General features: G+C 55.5%; 1 protein-coding gene across 1 annotated transcript; it reads right to left on the bottom strand.

Moving 5' to 3' along the window:
- Positions 1-3,074: 3,074 nt before the first annotated feature.
- Positions 3,075-11,808, bottom strand: LOC311181808 (UPF0764 protein C16orf89 homolog; the record flags this gene model as incomplete). The annotated part of the gene is made up of 8 exons (XM_084250249.1): positions 3,075-3,235; positions 3,992-4,078; positions 5,121-5,222; positions 5,820-5,955; positions 6,937-7,054; positions 8,110-8,260; positions 8,776-8,925; positions 11,601-11,808. The coding sequence occupies 8 exons, from the start codon at positions 11,806-11,808 to the stop codon at positions 3,075-3,077; spliced, it is 1,113 nt and encodes a 370-aa protein (XP_084106375.1).
- Positions 11,809-13,845: the final 2,037 nt, after the last annotated feature.

Below are 13,845 nucleotides of genomic sequence, written 5' to 3'. Positions count from 1 at the left end.
TGACTGTACCCAGTGCATGTATAAACAAACAAACAAACAAACAAATAAATAAATAAAACATGCCTCTGTTTAAAAAAAATTAAAAAAAAAAAAAAAAAAAAGATCCCCGGTGATTCGATGCAGGCAACCACAGGCCACACATTGAGAAGCTCCTCCAGGGAGGTAGCCAGCCGTGACAGGTGGAACGACCACTTTCAGGATGCAGGTGACATAGCCCCACCTCCACACGACTTGTCTTCAGTGAGAAGCTGAGCTCCCAGGGGGCGGTAGTGGGTGGTGGTGCAGACTCACGCTGCTCTTTGTGGCTCCTTTCCTGTGGCAGCTCAGGTCCAAAGAAGTGATGGCTCCTGTGGGGCTCATCTTGTGAGATTTTCTTCCCATGCCCCATTTTTTTCCTTTTTAAAGCTAAAGTCCCTTTTTATTATTTATTTTTTAAAAGATTTATTTATTTATACATACAAGAGTTGGGGCACAGGCCAGAGATGTGGGGGGTGAGAGGATTCACCAGAGACAGAAAGGGGAGCAAAACAGGCAGACTGACTGAAATACACTGCCGAGGGGAGCAGCGGGTGAGTCAGGAGAGGTCTGCCGCGCCATGTGGGTTGCTCCCTCACAGGCCAGGGATCGAACTCGTGCTGCAGAGGCTGTGGATTGCTTCATAGTGCGGTGCTTGACCCCTTGCGCCACCAGGGAGGCACCTTTTCTTTAAAAAAAATTATTTATGCATACAAGAACTGGGGTGCAGGCCAGAGGTGTGGGGGTGAGAGGATTCACCAGAGACAGAGTGGGGAGTAGAACAGGCTGATCTACTGAAATCTACTACTGAGGGGAACAGCAGGAAGACAGGAGAGGTCTGCTGCATCCTGTGGGTCAGCTCCCTGGCGGAGCATTGAACTCATGCCGCAGTGGTGATAGTGCTGAGACTGAACCCCTAGGCCAGCAGGGAGGCCCTCCCCCCACCCCATGTCCCATTTTGTCTTTCATTTTCCTTTTCTGAAAGAGGCACGTGAGCTCAGGTTTCTCCTAATGGCATTTAAATCTTGTAGCCATGAATGGCTGTCAGACTCCAGAGACTAATCCATCCCAAACTCAGGAAGGGTGGAGTGGGGTGTAATTCCCCCTAATCCGTTCATGTGCCCCGATTTCCCTCGAGGCTGGGTGCCAGTCTTGGGAAACATTTTCCAAGTAATGTGGACGAACCCTTGAAACCTATAGAGTGCCAGGTAGGTATTAAGTTCTGGCTCCTGGGTCTCCAAGGAAACTCCCCCTTGGAAGCAAGTCAGACCCGTGAACAAATCCAGAAGTGTCCTGCCCCACTGGGCCTGGCAACTTAAGTGCTGGCAGGAAAGCAGCCAGAGTAGCAGCAAAGAGGATTAGGGAGAGGGGACTGTGTTGTGCAGCAGGGCACAGAAGGAACAGAAGATGTTTTAACTCATTCTCATGTGACAAAATTGTCCCAGATGGATGGTTGGCTGCTATTTTCTTTTTTTAAAAGATTTATTTATTATTTTTTAAAGACTTATTTATGTATACAAGAGCTGGGGTACAGGCCAGAGGTGTGGGGGGGGGGTGAGAGGATTCACCAGAGACAGAGTGGGGAGCAGAACAGACAGATTGACTGAAATACACTGCTGAGGGGAGCAGCGGGGAGACAGGAGAGGTCTGCTGTGCCCTGGGGGTAGCTCCCTGTCCGGGGGTCGAACTCGTGCTGCAGAGGCTGTGGAGAGCTTCACAGTGCTGCGACTTAACGCCTTGCACCACCAGGGAGGCCCTGCTATTTTCTATTTTGAGGCAAAGTAAGATGATAGACTTGAAAAGCCTTCCAGCCCAAGGACTGGGTTTTAGCTGTTTTTTTTTTTTTCCAAACCTATTATCTGTCTTTAGCACCTGGCCCAAAATAAGAATCCATGTCCTTATTCAAACACTAGTGTCAAGGGGCCAGCGGCACATGGGGCCAGTCAGACTGAGGCTGGCCACGGGAAGAGCTGGCTATACGTTGGGAATGAGAGAAACCTGCATGGATCAGCTGTCCCTTCTGGGCTATACCAGTCCCCAGCTAACATGGCCACCACCGTGGCAGGGAGCACTTCCTGTCACTCAGAATTAAAGTTCGCGCTCTCAGGACTCTATGTAATCCTCACCATGTGGAGGCAACACTGAGGAAGGTGCTACAACGACCCTAGTTGTCCAGATGGGGAAACTGAGTCACAGAGATGCTCCATGCCTCTGCCCCAGGACTGGAGCCTGTTCGTGCGGCACCTGGGGTTTGAACTCAGGTAGCCGGGACACAGAACCACACCGCTAATCATTAGACTATTCTGCCTTCTGTAAAGTGACACGACAGAGACTTGACGTGACATAAAGGTACCAGAGGGGCCTTCCTGGTGGCGCAAGGGGATAAGCACAGCACTGTGAAGCTATCCGCAGCCACTGCAGCCTGAGTTCAATCCCTGGCCAGGGAGCTGACCCACACAGCGCAGCAGACCTCTCCTGTCTCCCCGTGGCTCCCCTCAGCAGTGTACTTTGGTCAATCTGCCTGTTCTGTTCCTCACTCTGTTTCTGGTGGATCCTCTCACCTCCCACACCTCTGGCCTGTACCCCAGCTCTTGCATGCATGCATAAATAAATCTTTAAATAAAACAGATACCAGAGCTCCCTGCATGGGGTTCAGGCCTTCTGTGCTGCCTCTCAAGGCCCTCTCTCCAGCTCTAGGTCAGGACTTGAACTGTCTTTTTTCAGGGGCTCTTATTCCCCAAATGAAGACGCACAGCGGACATCTGAGCAAACCGTCTTTGAGACTAAAGTTCATGGGTCTCGTTAGAATTTGGGTTGTGTGGGTTTGAGGCTGGAAACGGAGCCATAGTTGTCTGAGGGCTGAGAAAGAAGACTCAACCCCGGTTCCACTGTTCTCCATTTATTCATCTGCTCCCAGGCCCGCATGCCCCCCAGCCCCAGCCCCCAGCCCCGCTCCCCAGAGGGGATGCTGCTCGGCAGCCTCGCTCATCTGTTTCTCCATCTGTTCCTCTTCCGGTGTGACCCAGGCCTTGAGGCAGGAGGGGCCGGAGGCTTCTGTTTCATTTTGCAGGCGGGTGGTAGGTGCGGAGCTGGCCCTCCGCGGGGGGTGCTGGCGACGCCTGCCATGGCTCTCCGCTGGCTAGCGGGTACCCGGCCAGGATGTAGAGGAAGCCACCCAGAGCTGCCACGGCCGTGGCTGTGTTGTGGGAGGAGCAGCCATCTGGGGAGGGAACGTCCCCAGGGGGTGCCAGGTGACCACCATGGTCCCACCAGGCGTGCTTTCCAGATTCTGCCCAGCCCGCTTGGGGCCCCAGCGGCTCCCTTTCCCTCTCAGGCCTTCTAGGCAGTCCCTGTATTACAGGTGGGAAAACTGAGGCTCAGGTGGCAGAGCCGAGCTCCCCAGTCCTGGGAGCCCACACCCCATTTCTTGACCCTGATGACCTCATTGCTACCTGGATCGGGCCTGCCCAATCCCCTGGATTCCCAAGCACCTGCCTGACTCGATAACCCCGTAGATGTCACTTAACTCTGGATTCCAAGCGGCCGCCCACCTGTAGGGTCCAGCAGGTGCCGCGAGCCAGGACTTTGTGCCCACAGACTTGGCGAAGGGAAGGGCCTAGCACGGCCCTTGGAGGGAGGGGAAGGCAGATTTCAGGAGCCTGATCAGCCAGCCTGCCGTCCACACTGATGCGGCCTTCCACATGCCAAACTTATCAGGAGCTGATATTAACCCTGACAGTGCTGCTTGGCCCCCACTTTACAGAGAAGGAAACAGGCTCAGAGAGATTCCGCAACGCTCGCAGTCAGAAAGGGTCAGCAGTGCCTCAAGCCTAAAGAGCAGGACTTCAAATCCTCTGCCTTGGTCTACACCGCAGCCCCTGCTCCAAGGGTGTGTGCGGCAAGGAAAAGAACAGCCACCTCCTGTCCTTTGGAGCTACCTTTCTTGGGGTCTCGGTCCCCCGGGCATTTTCTTTACCTATAAATTGTTTTTCTCGCCTCTTCACTCTTCTCAAAAGATGCTGTTGGTGTTGAGCGGGTTCAGGGAATTCTGCATCCTCAGGGGTTGGGGAAAGGAAACTTCTCAGGCAGGTTTTGAAATGTTACTCTCTAAACCTCCCTTCCCACCCCCAAGCAGCTCAGGGCTGCCCTTGGCCTGGAGGTGCTTCCAGAAGCTTCCTTGCATACCTTTCTGCAGACTCTTCCACAGGACTTAACTTTCTTGCCTACTGAGAATTCTCAGGCTATAGCTCTGCATCCCCCACCCCCGGCACCTGCATCAGGAGGGCCAGAGCAGCCCCTTAAAAATGCAGCATCCAGGGTCCTCCCTTGTAGTGCAGGCGTTAAGTCTCAGCTCTATGAAGCTCTCGCCAGCCACTGCAGTCTGAGTTTGATCCCCAGCCAGGGAGCTATCCACATGGCGCAGCAGACCTCTCCTGTCTCCTACTGCTCCCCTCAGCAGTGGATTTCAGTAGATCCACCTGTTCTGCTCCCCACTCTGTCTCTGGTGCGTCTTCTTACCCGCTGTACCTCTGGCTGACACCCCAGCTCTTGTATGCATAAATAAATAAAAGAAATCTTTAAAACCCCCCCGCAGCATCCATCGCAGCCCCCTCTGCAGGAGGGGAAACTGAGGCTCAGAGAAAAGTGACTCATGCCAAAGGGGCCAGTGGCCAAGTGTCACACGCCTGGTGGGGGCAGCCCCACCTCCCTTACCCCTCCTAGAGGACTTTCTCCCAAGGGTGCTTCTTTCTCAGCCCGCTCTCACCCCTGGTGGCCTGGATCAGGACCTGTGGCTATTTCTTCAGGGGATTGTTTAGGTGGTTTCTGCCTCTTTTCCTGAGAGCCCTGCTTTCCCCAGAGCCTAGAGCAGCACCTGGCACATGGAAGGTGCTGGAAGGACACTCACTGAAGGTCTGTTAATGCAGGGGCAGGCCCGCACCTTCCAAGACAGCCTCCCACTGGCAAAGCTGTGGCCTCCAAAGTTTTGTGTGTGTGTGTGTGCGCACGTGTGTGCATGCATGGTGCATGTGCCTGCATGGGGACAGCAAATCTCTCTCATACCCTGGGCACCAGTCCGCCCTGCCATCCCTCCTGCCCCCGCTTACCAGGTCTCCCGAAGCACCCCTGCTGCTTCTGCCAGCCAAGAATGGCCTCCAGCCACTTGAGTTTGTAAAAGTCTGAGAAGCCGCTGATTCCACAGAACATGACTGGAAGTAAAGATGGGGGGTTTCTGTAGGTGGCCCTCAGGCCTGCTTCCCCCAACACCCCTTGGCCCCTATGACGCTGCCCGCCACCTCCCAGGGCAAGGCTGCATGCGAGGTGGGCATGCAACTGGGGTCTGGAAGGAGGCAGCCTGGGCACTGCCCCAGTGAGTGGGGCTCCCCGCCCAGGGTCTGCCCCCCATGGAGGGCCTGGGTCAGGGCCACTCAAGAATCAGGGTCAGTGGAGGGAACTGAAGAGCCACACCAAGAGGCAGTCACTAGGGACCCCCTTCTGCCTCCCATCCAAGGCCTTGAGGGTCTGTCTGCGGCCAGTAATCTATAACCCCACGCGGGGCTCCGTCGCGGGCACACAGTGGCAGGCTAAACACAGATGCCAGCTCAGTTTGCGTTTCTACGCATGCACGACAGGCAAACATTGGAGAGCGTAAGTATCGCCCATGCGGTATTTGGGATACACTGACCCTAAAAATGTATTCAACGTGTATCTGAAGTTCACATTTCACTGGGCATCTGTATTTTCCCTTGCTAGCTCTGGCAGGCCTACTGTGTGCGCATGCGTGTCTGGGGGGCCGCGAGACCCACTGTTCTCCATAAAGATGTCCCGCACGGGGTAGGCATATCCCACGGCCTCCACTCTGTGGTTCAGGTCCATCATGTTGGCGCAGAAGCGGCTCATGTAGCTCTGGCTCTGGAAGAACAGCCCCTCTGTGCAGCCCTTCTGGGGGAGCAAACACCGGGAGACCAGGAAATCGGTGGTGGGGATGGCAGATGCACGCCAATACGGGGTGCCTTGCAAATGGCTGTCTGTGCTGCAGATCCTTCCCCTCCCCCACCTCTTGGTCCCCACCCACACTCCCAGCAGTTGGGGCTCTGTCTGGGGGCGGGTGGCAGGGTTCTAGGCCCCGCTCCCCCATGCAGGAGCTGTGGGATCAGGCTGCTCAGTCGGCCTTTCTGAGCCTCCAGATGCTTCCAGATGCTGCTGGGAGTTGCACTGAAGGGGCAGCCGTGACTAGGGAGGACACTGCAGCCCTGTGGCTGCCACTACATTCTGATTGCCGATGAACCCCGAACCCGAACCCAGAGGGCAGCTGGAGCACTACTCCAGTGTGGGCTGGGGACTGGTGCTGGGAGAGAGCTGGGGGCGCGAGCAGGCTCGAGAAACTTCTCCAGCCGTGTGCTGGAGTCACTTCCTACCTGCTGAATTTAACCATCAAATAACTTTCCTTGTTATTTGGTTCTTATTATCTTCACGACAATACTGATGTGTGAATAACCTTTTTGAACAGAGACAACAAACCCTAGTTTCTACATAAAGAAATAGACATGTTTTAAGACGACGATGGTTATTTGGCAAAGTTTGAAATCTTGGGTTTGCTAGAGCTTGGGTGCTGGGGAGCCGGGGCCGGTCTGGGGGTCTGGGTTCACCCTCTAGGAAGGGACTTGTTCTAAGTCCTGCTCTATTTGTTGCTGCTGATCTGCCCCCCACCGCCCCATGACCCAGTTCAGCACGCAGAGAAAGCTGTCTGTCCAACAGGACCCCACTCCCTTCTTCACCAATCCATTGCCACTCCCCTTCTCTCCTGACGTCCAAGCGAGGCCCACACTCCTGCTTACTTTCCTGGCGCAGGGTACACAACCACCCTGCCAGGCGACCATTTATGATCCCCCTTCTCGGGCTGTGGCCCCCACGGGTGCTCACCATTCTGGCCATGAGGAAGAAGAGCAGCTGGTGGGACAGGGAGTAGCCCCAGCAGCTGGGCTTGGTCATGAGGGTCCTGCAGAAGTCGGAGACCCTGCAGGGCTGGTGGCTGTCTGTCCTGGGAAGAAGAGAATCGGGCCTGGAGTCGGCATTGAACCCAGGCTGAGGACGTGGCATTCCTCCACCTGAGTCCTCTCTAATTACCAGAATATCTCCCTACCCCCAGAATCCAGGCACCAAGCTGGGCACAAGGGGCTGCCAGGGGAGATACAGGCATCTTCATGGGCTAAATCTACCCCACCCAGCACAGGGGAGGTGACCTGGAGCTGTCCTGGGCTGGTGGTGTTGCCGGGACTGCGATTTCCCACGGTCCCGTGGACACCTGGGAAGGACTTTCCCAGCACTGCCCCTAAACAGCAGGTGCCGGCACCCAGACTGCTGGGGTCTGGCCGCATGCTCTGCTGTACCAGGTCTCCCGATAAAGGGGGCACAGGTGTCGTCCTGGAGCAGTGACCTGGCCCAAACCCTCCCTGAGGGAAGAGCAGAGGATGGGGCCCTCCCCCGGCACCCCTGTCCCCTCGCCCTACACCACCCTGCTCCTGCTGCGCTTTCTGAGGCTCCACACCCACTTCAGAACAGGGGCCAGGTCCTGCTTTCCCAGACCTACGAGCCCTGGGGAGTCGGAACAAATGTCCTGAGAGGCCGCCTCCTGCAGTGAGTCAGAGAAGGTTGTGGAGAAGGAAACTGGAGCCAGGCCTGCAGTGTGAGCAGTCACTGAGGCAGAGTGGAGGGGCCCACAGGCTGTGAGGGAGGGAGAAGTGCCTTTGAGGGTCTGAAAAGAGGCCCAGAGGGGCTGGACCAAGGGGCCTGGAAACCTGGAAGGGCAGCAGGAGTCGGGGTTCACCGGGAAGCTTGTCGCTTGAGGTGGGTGGTCATATGGGGTTTTGTAAACTCCCCGTGGTATGAGGAGAGGGTCAGGATGTGGGCAGGAGTCCCAGGTGGGGGGTGGGGTGGCTGGACGAGGCTGGACAAGGGGTTGGGAGGGGTGTCTCGAGGTCCTGGGTGGGGGAGGGCTGCCCCTGCTTGTGACCCCTCTCAGGGACCTGCAGAGTGACTGGACGGGAGCCTGGCAGAGAGGGGTGCCCTGGGTGCTGGGGGAGCCGGGGCACTCACCCTGTTCCCAGCAGCTGCACCAGACACTGGTCGCTGTGTTCCTCCGAGAAGGAGTCCTGGGCCTCGAGCTTGGGATACACCAGGGAGGCAGTGGTGCGGGTCCAGGCAGTGGGGAGCTTCCAGAAACCAGGCTGGAGGATGGGCTGGAATTCTGTCAGAGAGGGGGGTGGGGAGACCCGGGGGCAGTGGGCCGCTCAGTGCTGATGCCACCACCAGGTTCCACCACTCCCAGCCCAGGGGTCCCACCCTTGCAGCCCAGAGCACACCCAGTCGGACAACCCCTTTGACATACTCAGGATGCTCTTTTTCTAAAGAAAATAATAGTAATAATAATAAATAAAATCACTAGGACCAGTGTGGGGTGGGCTGAAACTAAACCCACTGCGCCCTATGGCCGCTGGAGACATAAAGAGGTCGGGCCCCTTGTTTGCCCCCTACCCTCTGGTCTGGGACCTAATCCCCCGCCCCCTTTGCCTGGGCATGAGCTGCACAAATGAGGGAGACATTCCCTGCTCTCCACCCCCTAGTGGGTGGGAACCGGTGTCAAGGCCTGGTGCCAGGCCCCCAGGAATGGTGGGTACAGATCGCCCCCCCCTCCAGGTTATTTTAGTAAACTGCCCGGGGTACTGTGTTCTGGGAGAAATGGGCGCCATCCCAGGCTGTTACCTTTTAGGTACTTGGGGTCGCTCAAGTTGAGGTAGACCATGGACGCGTGCAGAAGCCCCTCCAGCCTCTCCGCCAGCTCCCCCATGCGCAGGCTCAGTGGCTGCAGCAACGGGTCTCGGGTCCACACCTCTTGAGTGCCTTTCAGCTGTGCTGGGAAGGAACAGGGTGCTGCCACCCGTCACCCACCATTTGACAAAACACGTGCGCAGGAAACAATATCCTGAGTCCTGACGCCTCCCAGCTGCTGAGGGAAAGAACTTGCTGAGCTAATCAGAAGTTAGGCCTGGGGACGGAGGGCGCTAAGTTGGGCCACGGGGCTAGTGAGTGAAGGTGGCGGCTTAATTTCTGGAGGCAGGTTCACAGCCTGCCTCTAATGGTTTCTTGTGGGGTGAACAGAGAAAGTCACTTAACTTCTCCACTTCACTTTCTCCACCTGTAAAACGGGGTAATGATAGTTTTACTTCTGGGGGGTGGAGGCTGTAGGGAACATATCAACTAAATACATAGTAAGGAATTAATATCCATAGTGCAAAGTAAGCACTTCATAAATTTCATAAAGTTTAGATAATAGCATTAATTAGGGAGACATAGGGTTTGCTCTGCAGGAGAAAATGATCAGAGAGGGATTCAGATTTAGATGGAGAGCTATGGACAGCTGCTCAGGTTGTGCACCGCACAAGGGCAACATATTCTGATTTGGGTTTTGCACATGTATTTATTGATTTTTAAAAGATGTATTTATTTATGCATACAAGAGCTGGGGTGTAGGCCAGAGGTGTGGGTGGATGAGAGGATTCACCAGACAAAGTGGGGAGCAGAACAGGTGGATCTACTGTAATCCACTGCTGAGGGGTGCAGCGGGTGAGTCAGAAGAGGTCTGCTGTGCCGTGTGGGTAGCTCCCTGGTCAGGGATTGAACTCAGGCCCAGTGGCTTGCGATAACTCGATAATGCTGAGACTTAACCCCTTGCACCACCGGGGAGGTCCCCGGGTTTTATATATGTATTAAAGCGAGTTTCCACCTGACGGAAGTCAAGTGACTTGAGGTAGGGGGCCCTTTACTTATAATTCTCACCAAGATTCCCTAAGGACTAGCAGTGGCCCTCAGTGGCAAAGTAGAGTGGTGGCCAGAAAGAGATGTGAGGGATGGCATCAGCTCAGGGTGGAGAGGTGAGAGACATGGTTGGGCAGGTGCCTTGGGGCAGGGGCTGGTGTTGGGGAGGGTGGATGAGAAGGGTGCTGAGCACATCCTGCAGGGCGTGGACAGGCTGCCATGCTTGGCTCCCTCTCCATGAAGGAATTTAGTTCTGAAGCTGTGGTTCTAGATCGCTTGGTTCTCCCGGGCAGATGGCACCCAGAGGTGTGCCCAAGTCATCAGGGAGACCAGGTGAGCCCAGACTGCTTCATGGTGATCCGGGGTCCCCAGCTTTGTTTCTGTTTCTCCCCAAGTGAGGCAGCTGCTGCCAGCCTGGGGAACTATCATGGCTGGTAGAGCAGCCACAGAGCTCCCAAAGTGAGAGCCTTATCCCTCCCTTGGACTTGCTCTGTGAGCTTGGACGCCCTAATCCCATCTCTCCCTGGTAAGGAAGGGGTCATTGAGGACTTCACTGAAGGCTGTGGGGGAGTCAGTGAAGCATGAGATTGTGCCCAAGGAACCTTAACTTGTCCTGTCAGTGCCCCCGAAAGGCAGCAGCCTCCTTCCATCTCTCCCCACGAGGCAGAGACAGCCCCAGGGCCTCTTCCATGATGTGTATTCAACCCTGCTGGACGCCCTGCCTGCACTGGAGCATGGACTTGAGGTCAATGCCTGGTCCTCCTGCCCCCAGCAGCTAAGGGGTGACCAAGCCTTCCTGTGCCTCAGTTTCCCTACCTGCAGGAGCACACAGAGCCCCTCCCTCTCTGGGCTGTTAGGTGATTACACACGGCAGGTGCCCAGGCAGGACCCATACCAGTTTGGGGGAGCACATCACCACTTTCGTGGTGGACCCCTTCCTCCATCAAAAACATACTTTAAAGATTTTGTTTTACGACCATGTTGGTGTGGACACCAGATGTGTTTTGTTACGTGTTGCATTTTCTTTGACTTAAAGTTTATTTTTTTCTTCTGATTTGTCATGGGTCCCTGAAAGTATCCCATGCCCGAGGGAAGCTGGCCTTGGTGTAGTAGGCAGGGGCAGCACAGACTTTGAAGGAAGTTTATGGGAGGGCGTTTGGTCTCAAAGTGGGGCAGGGCGGGGCCGCTAGGGTTCTAGTCACTTGAGTCCGAGGAACTGCAGCGTGCAGCTGCCACAACTCTCAGTGTGAGCCGGTGGCCCCTGATTTGCCTTGGCCAGCCTCCAGCCCCCTCCTCCAAGATCCTATATCCTGCAAAGCTGAACAAACACTTGCTCTGTTCTGGGGCCTCCAGGTGGCTTTGGCTGGAAGTGGAGGGAGCTGGGGTTCAAATCTGATGTCTAGGGTCCTGGTTTTGTCCATCCCCACCCTGGGGGGGGAGTGGGTTGTGGAGCTCCCTCCCATAAACTGCCCTTCAAAGACCCTGCTCCCTGGGCCCACCTTGCTCGGCTTGTCAGGAGGAGGGGTTGTCAAACAGTCTATTTCCTCCTGGGAAAATTATTTACAAATCTATTCTCAAGTGGCCTTTGAATCCTTTCTACTTCCAGAAACTATTTGGTAACAGCAGCCTGCAGACCCCCCCAAGGAGGAGTAAGCCCCACCCCTCTCTGTTCTAGGCCAGGAGGTAGCTGGGATGCAGGGGACAGACTGGGCAGGGGCAGGTGGAAAAGCCAAGTTCAGGGGCCGTCAGGTAGAGAGAGAGGGCGCACTCACCTTGCAGGACGCGGAAGCCCACCGCGCCGTCCAGGTTGATTTCCGGCAGCCTCTTCTTCAGGAAGGAGGTGGCTCTCTCCAGCACAGAGAGGATGAGGCCGGCCAGGGTGGCCTTACCCTCTGGAGTGTCTGGTGGGGACAGGGGGGAGGGACACAGTGGGGGTGCTGCCAGCAGCAAAAGCAGGAGCAGCAGCCCTGGGCTGGACATGGCTGGTCTCCTGAGACTGCTGAGTGCTTCAGTCCAGATCGGCCCGCCCCACACGCCTCCTCCCGCTTCTCCCCCACACCCCCCTGCAGAGCTGCAGACAAGTGGCCAGGCAGGACTGCCCAGTGGCCTGGGGTGGCCTGGGCAGAGGACTCTGGGAAGGACAGCAGTAGGGGGCTGATGACAGAGGGGCCCAGCTGATTCTGGCTGGGGAGGGGTCCCCTACCCTCTCCTGCCTCTTTAGGGACTCTCCAGGCCCTGGGGCCACATCTTTGTTGTAGCAATTGTAATTACAATCCAGGAATCCCGAAGCACTGAAAAGCAACTTTAAAAAATAAAGTTGCAGGAAACTCATTTGTGGGCACATTGGTGGCAGAGGGACAAGGCCTGGCCTGTTCAGCAGAAGCAGAATTTGAACCTTAAAGGAGACCCACGCTGACACTTTGAAACGGCCCAGTAACCCAGAGAGGCAGGTGAAATGAATTTCAACTATCTAGTTGATTTGAATCAACAGATTCAAGATACGATTATCTCAATTTGTAATCAATATAAAATAATTCATTTCTTTTTTTAGTTTCTTTTTTAGAGAGCATTTTTCTTGTACTAAGTCTTTGATATCTGGTGAGTATTTTATTGTCCTTGAGCTGGTCTCAATTCAGGCTCCATGGCCACAAATGGCTCGAGGGGGTGTAGTGTCAGGAAGGACACAGGGCAGGTTTTCTATGATCCAGCAAACCGGGTAAAGGAGGAGTCAGAGTCCTCAGTGGCTTTTTGCAGTGGCTTTTATTGGGGTTGACCAGGCATATGGCAGGCAGGGGTGCTGGGGGGGGGCCCAGGAGGCTGGCGGTCCTCCCAGCCCCCAGCAAATCCTCACTGTATCTGGGCTTGCTGGCGTTCTCTCTGCTTCTCTGTTCTTCTGTTCGTTCTGCTGCTTCTTTCTCAGCTTCTCTTTAGGCTTCTGCTGGCGTCCCCGTGACGCCACCCTTAAAAAGCCCAGTCTCAGCCCAGGTGAATCCCATCTACCTAGGCCCACACCCTACTCCAGGTGCCGCCCTCAGGCATGCATTCGACGGCAAGGATCCATCATCTATCCTGATAGCAGCAGGGCAGAAAAGCTGGACATTTTTCCTTACCCTACAGGGGGCACAGCTCACTCAGGGTGAGAGTACATGGTCTGACACAAGCCTGGCGCCTGGTCCTCTTAGATCATCAGATTGAGGGGGCTCCCTGAGATATGAAGTTCCCCCATTAACTTACAGGCCAGGAAAGCCAATAGACCTAGAGGGACTTGCTTAAGGTGAGGGAATGCATGGGGCTGAGACTCCAGATTGCAATCTGGCCCCACCACAGAGTGGGGGTGGCGTGGGCACGGGTCTCTGGCCTCCCACTTATTGGTTCATGCAACTCTAAAGGCAGGGAACTCGCTGCGAATTGGAGCAAGAACGAGGCTGCCCATGTGTACATGAGCCCTCATCCTTCTACCTATCTCAGCTGGGGCGGTGGAGAGCCCTGTCTCTGCTGCATCCTTGCTAACCATGCGAGCTGCGTGTCTGTAGAAGCGGGAGTTACAGGACCGCTGGGAGAAGCCAAGGAGAAACGTGCCCAGTGCTGAGCTAGGGTCATGGGACCACATCAGCGTGACACTGCCCTGTCCGGGCTCTTACTAAGGGAGGAGGTGAGGGAGCTGGAGGATGATGGTGGCTGTGCCCGAGGGCTCCAGGGCAACTTCCAAGGGGAGGCTGGTGACGCAGTGAAACAGGACAGGTCTCACTTCCTGCCCCATCAGAGAAGCATCCCTATCTGTAGCATGTAGCAGGTTTTTCTTCTTGCATTCCGAGGAAAAGGGAGGTAAACAGCAGTTCGTTACAAAGCAAGCTGGCACCCACCGAAGTCTCAGAATCTCAGAAATCTCCCTCGCCTGCATCAAAAGGACTTGCCAAGCCTTTCCCCCTCCCCTTTGCAGACCCTTGCCCATCTCCCTCTTTTCTCCCCTTTGTATAAATACCCCTGCTCTCTGCCAAAGAGCGGGATGGGTCTTTC

Source organism: Talpa europaea (assembly GCF_964194135.1).
Source record: "Talpa europaea genome assembly, chromosome: 12".
Lineage (NCBI taxonomy): Eukaryota > Metazoa > Chordata > Mammalia > Eulipotyphla > Talpidae > Talpa > Talpa europaea.
Note: the sequence above shows the minus strand (reverse complement) of the source record. Positions and strands in the feature narration are given on the sequence as shown.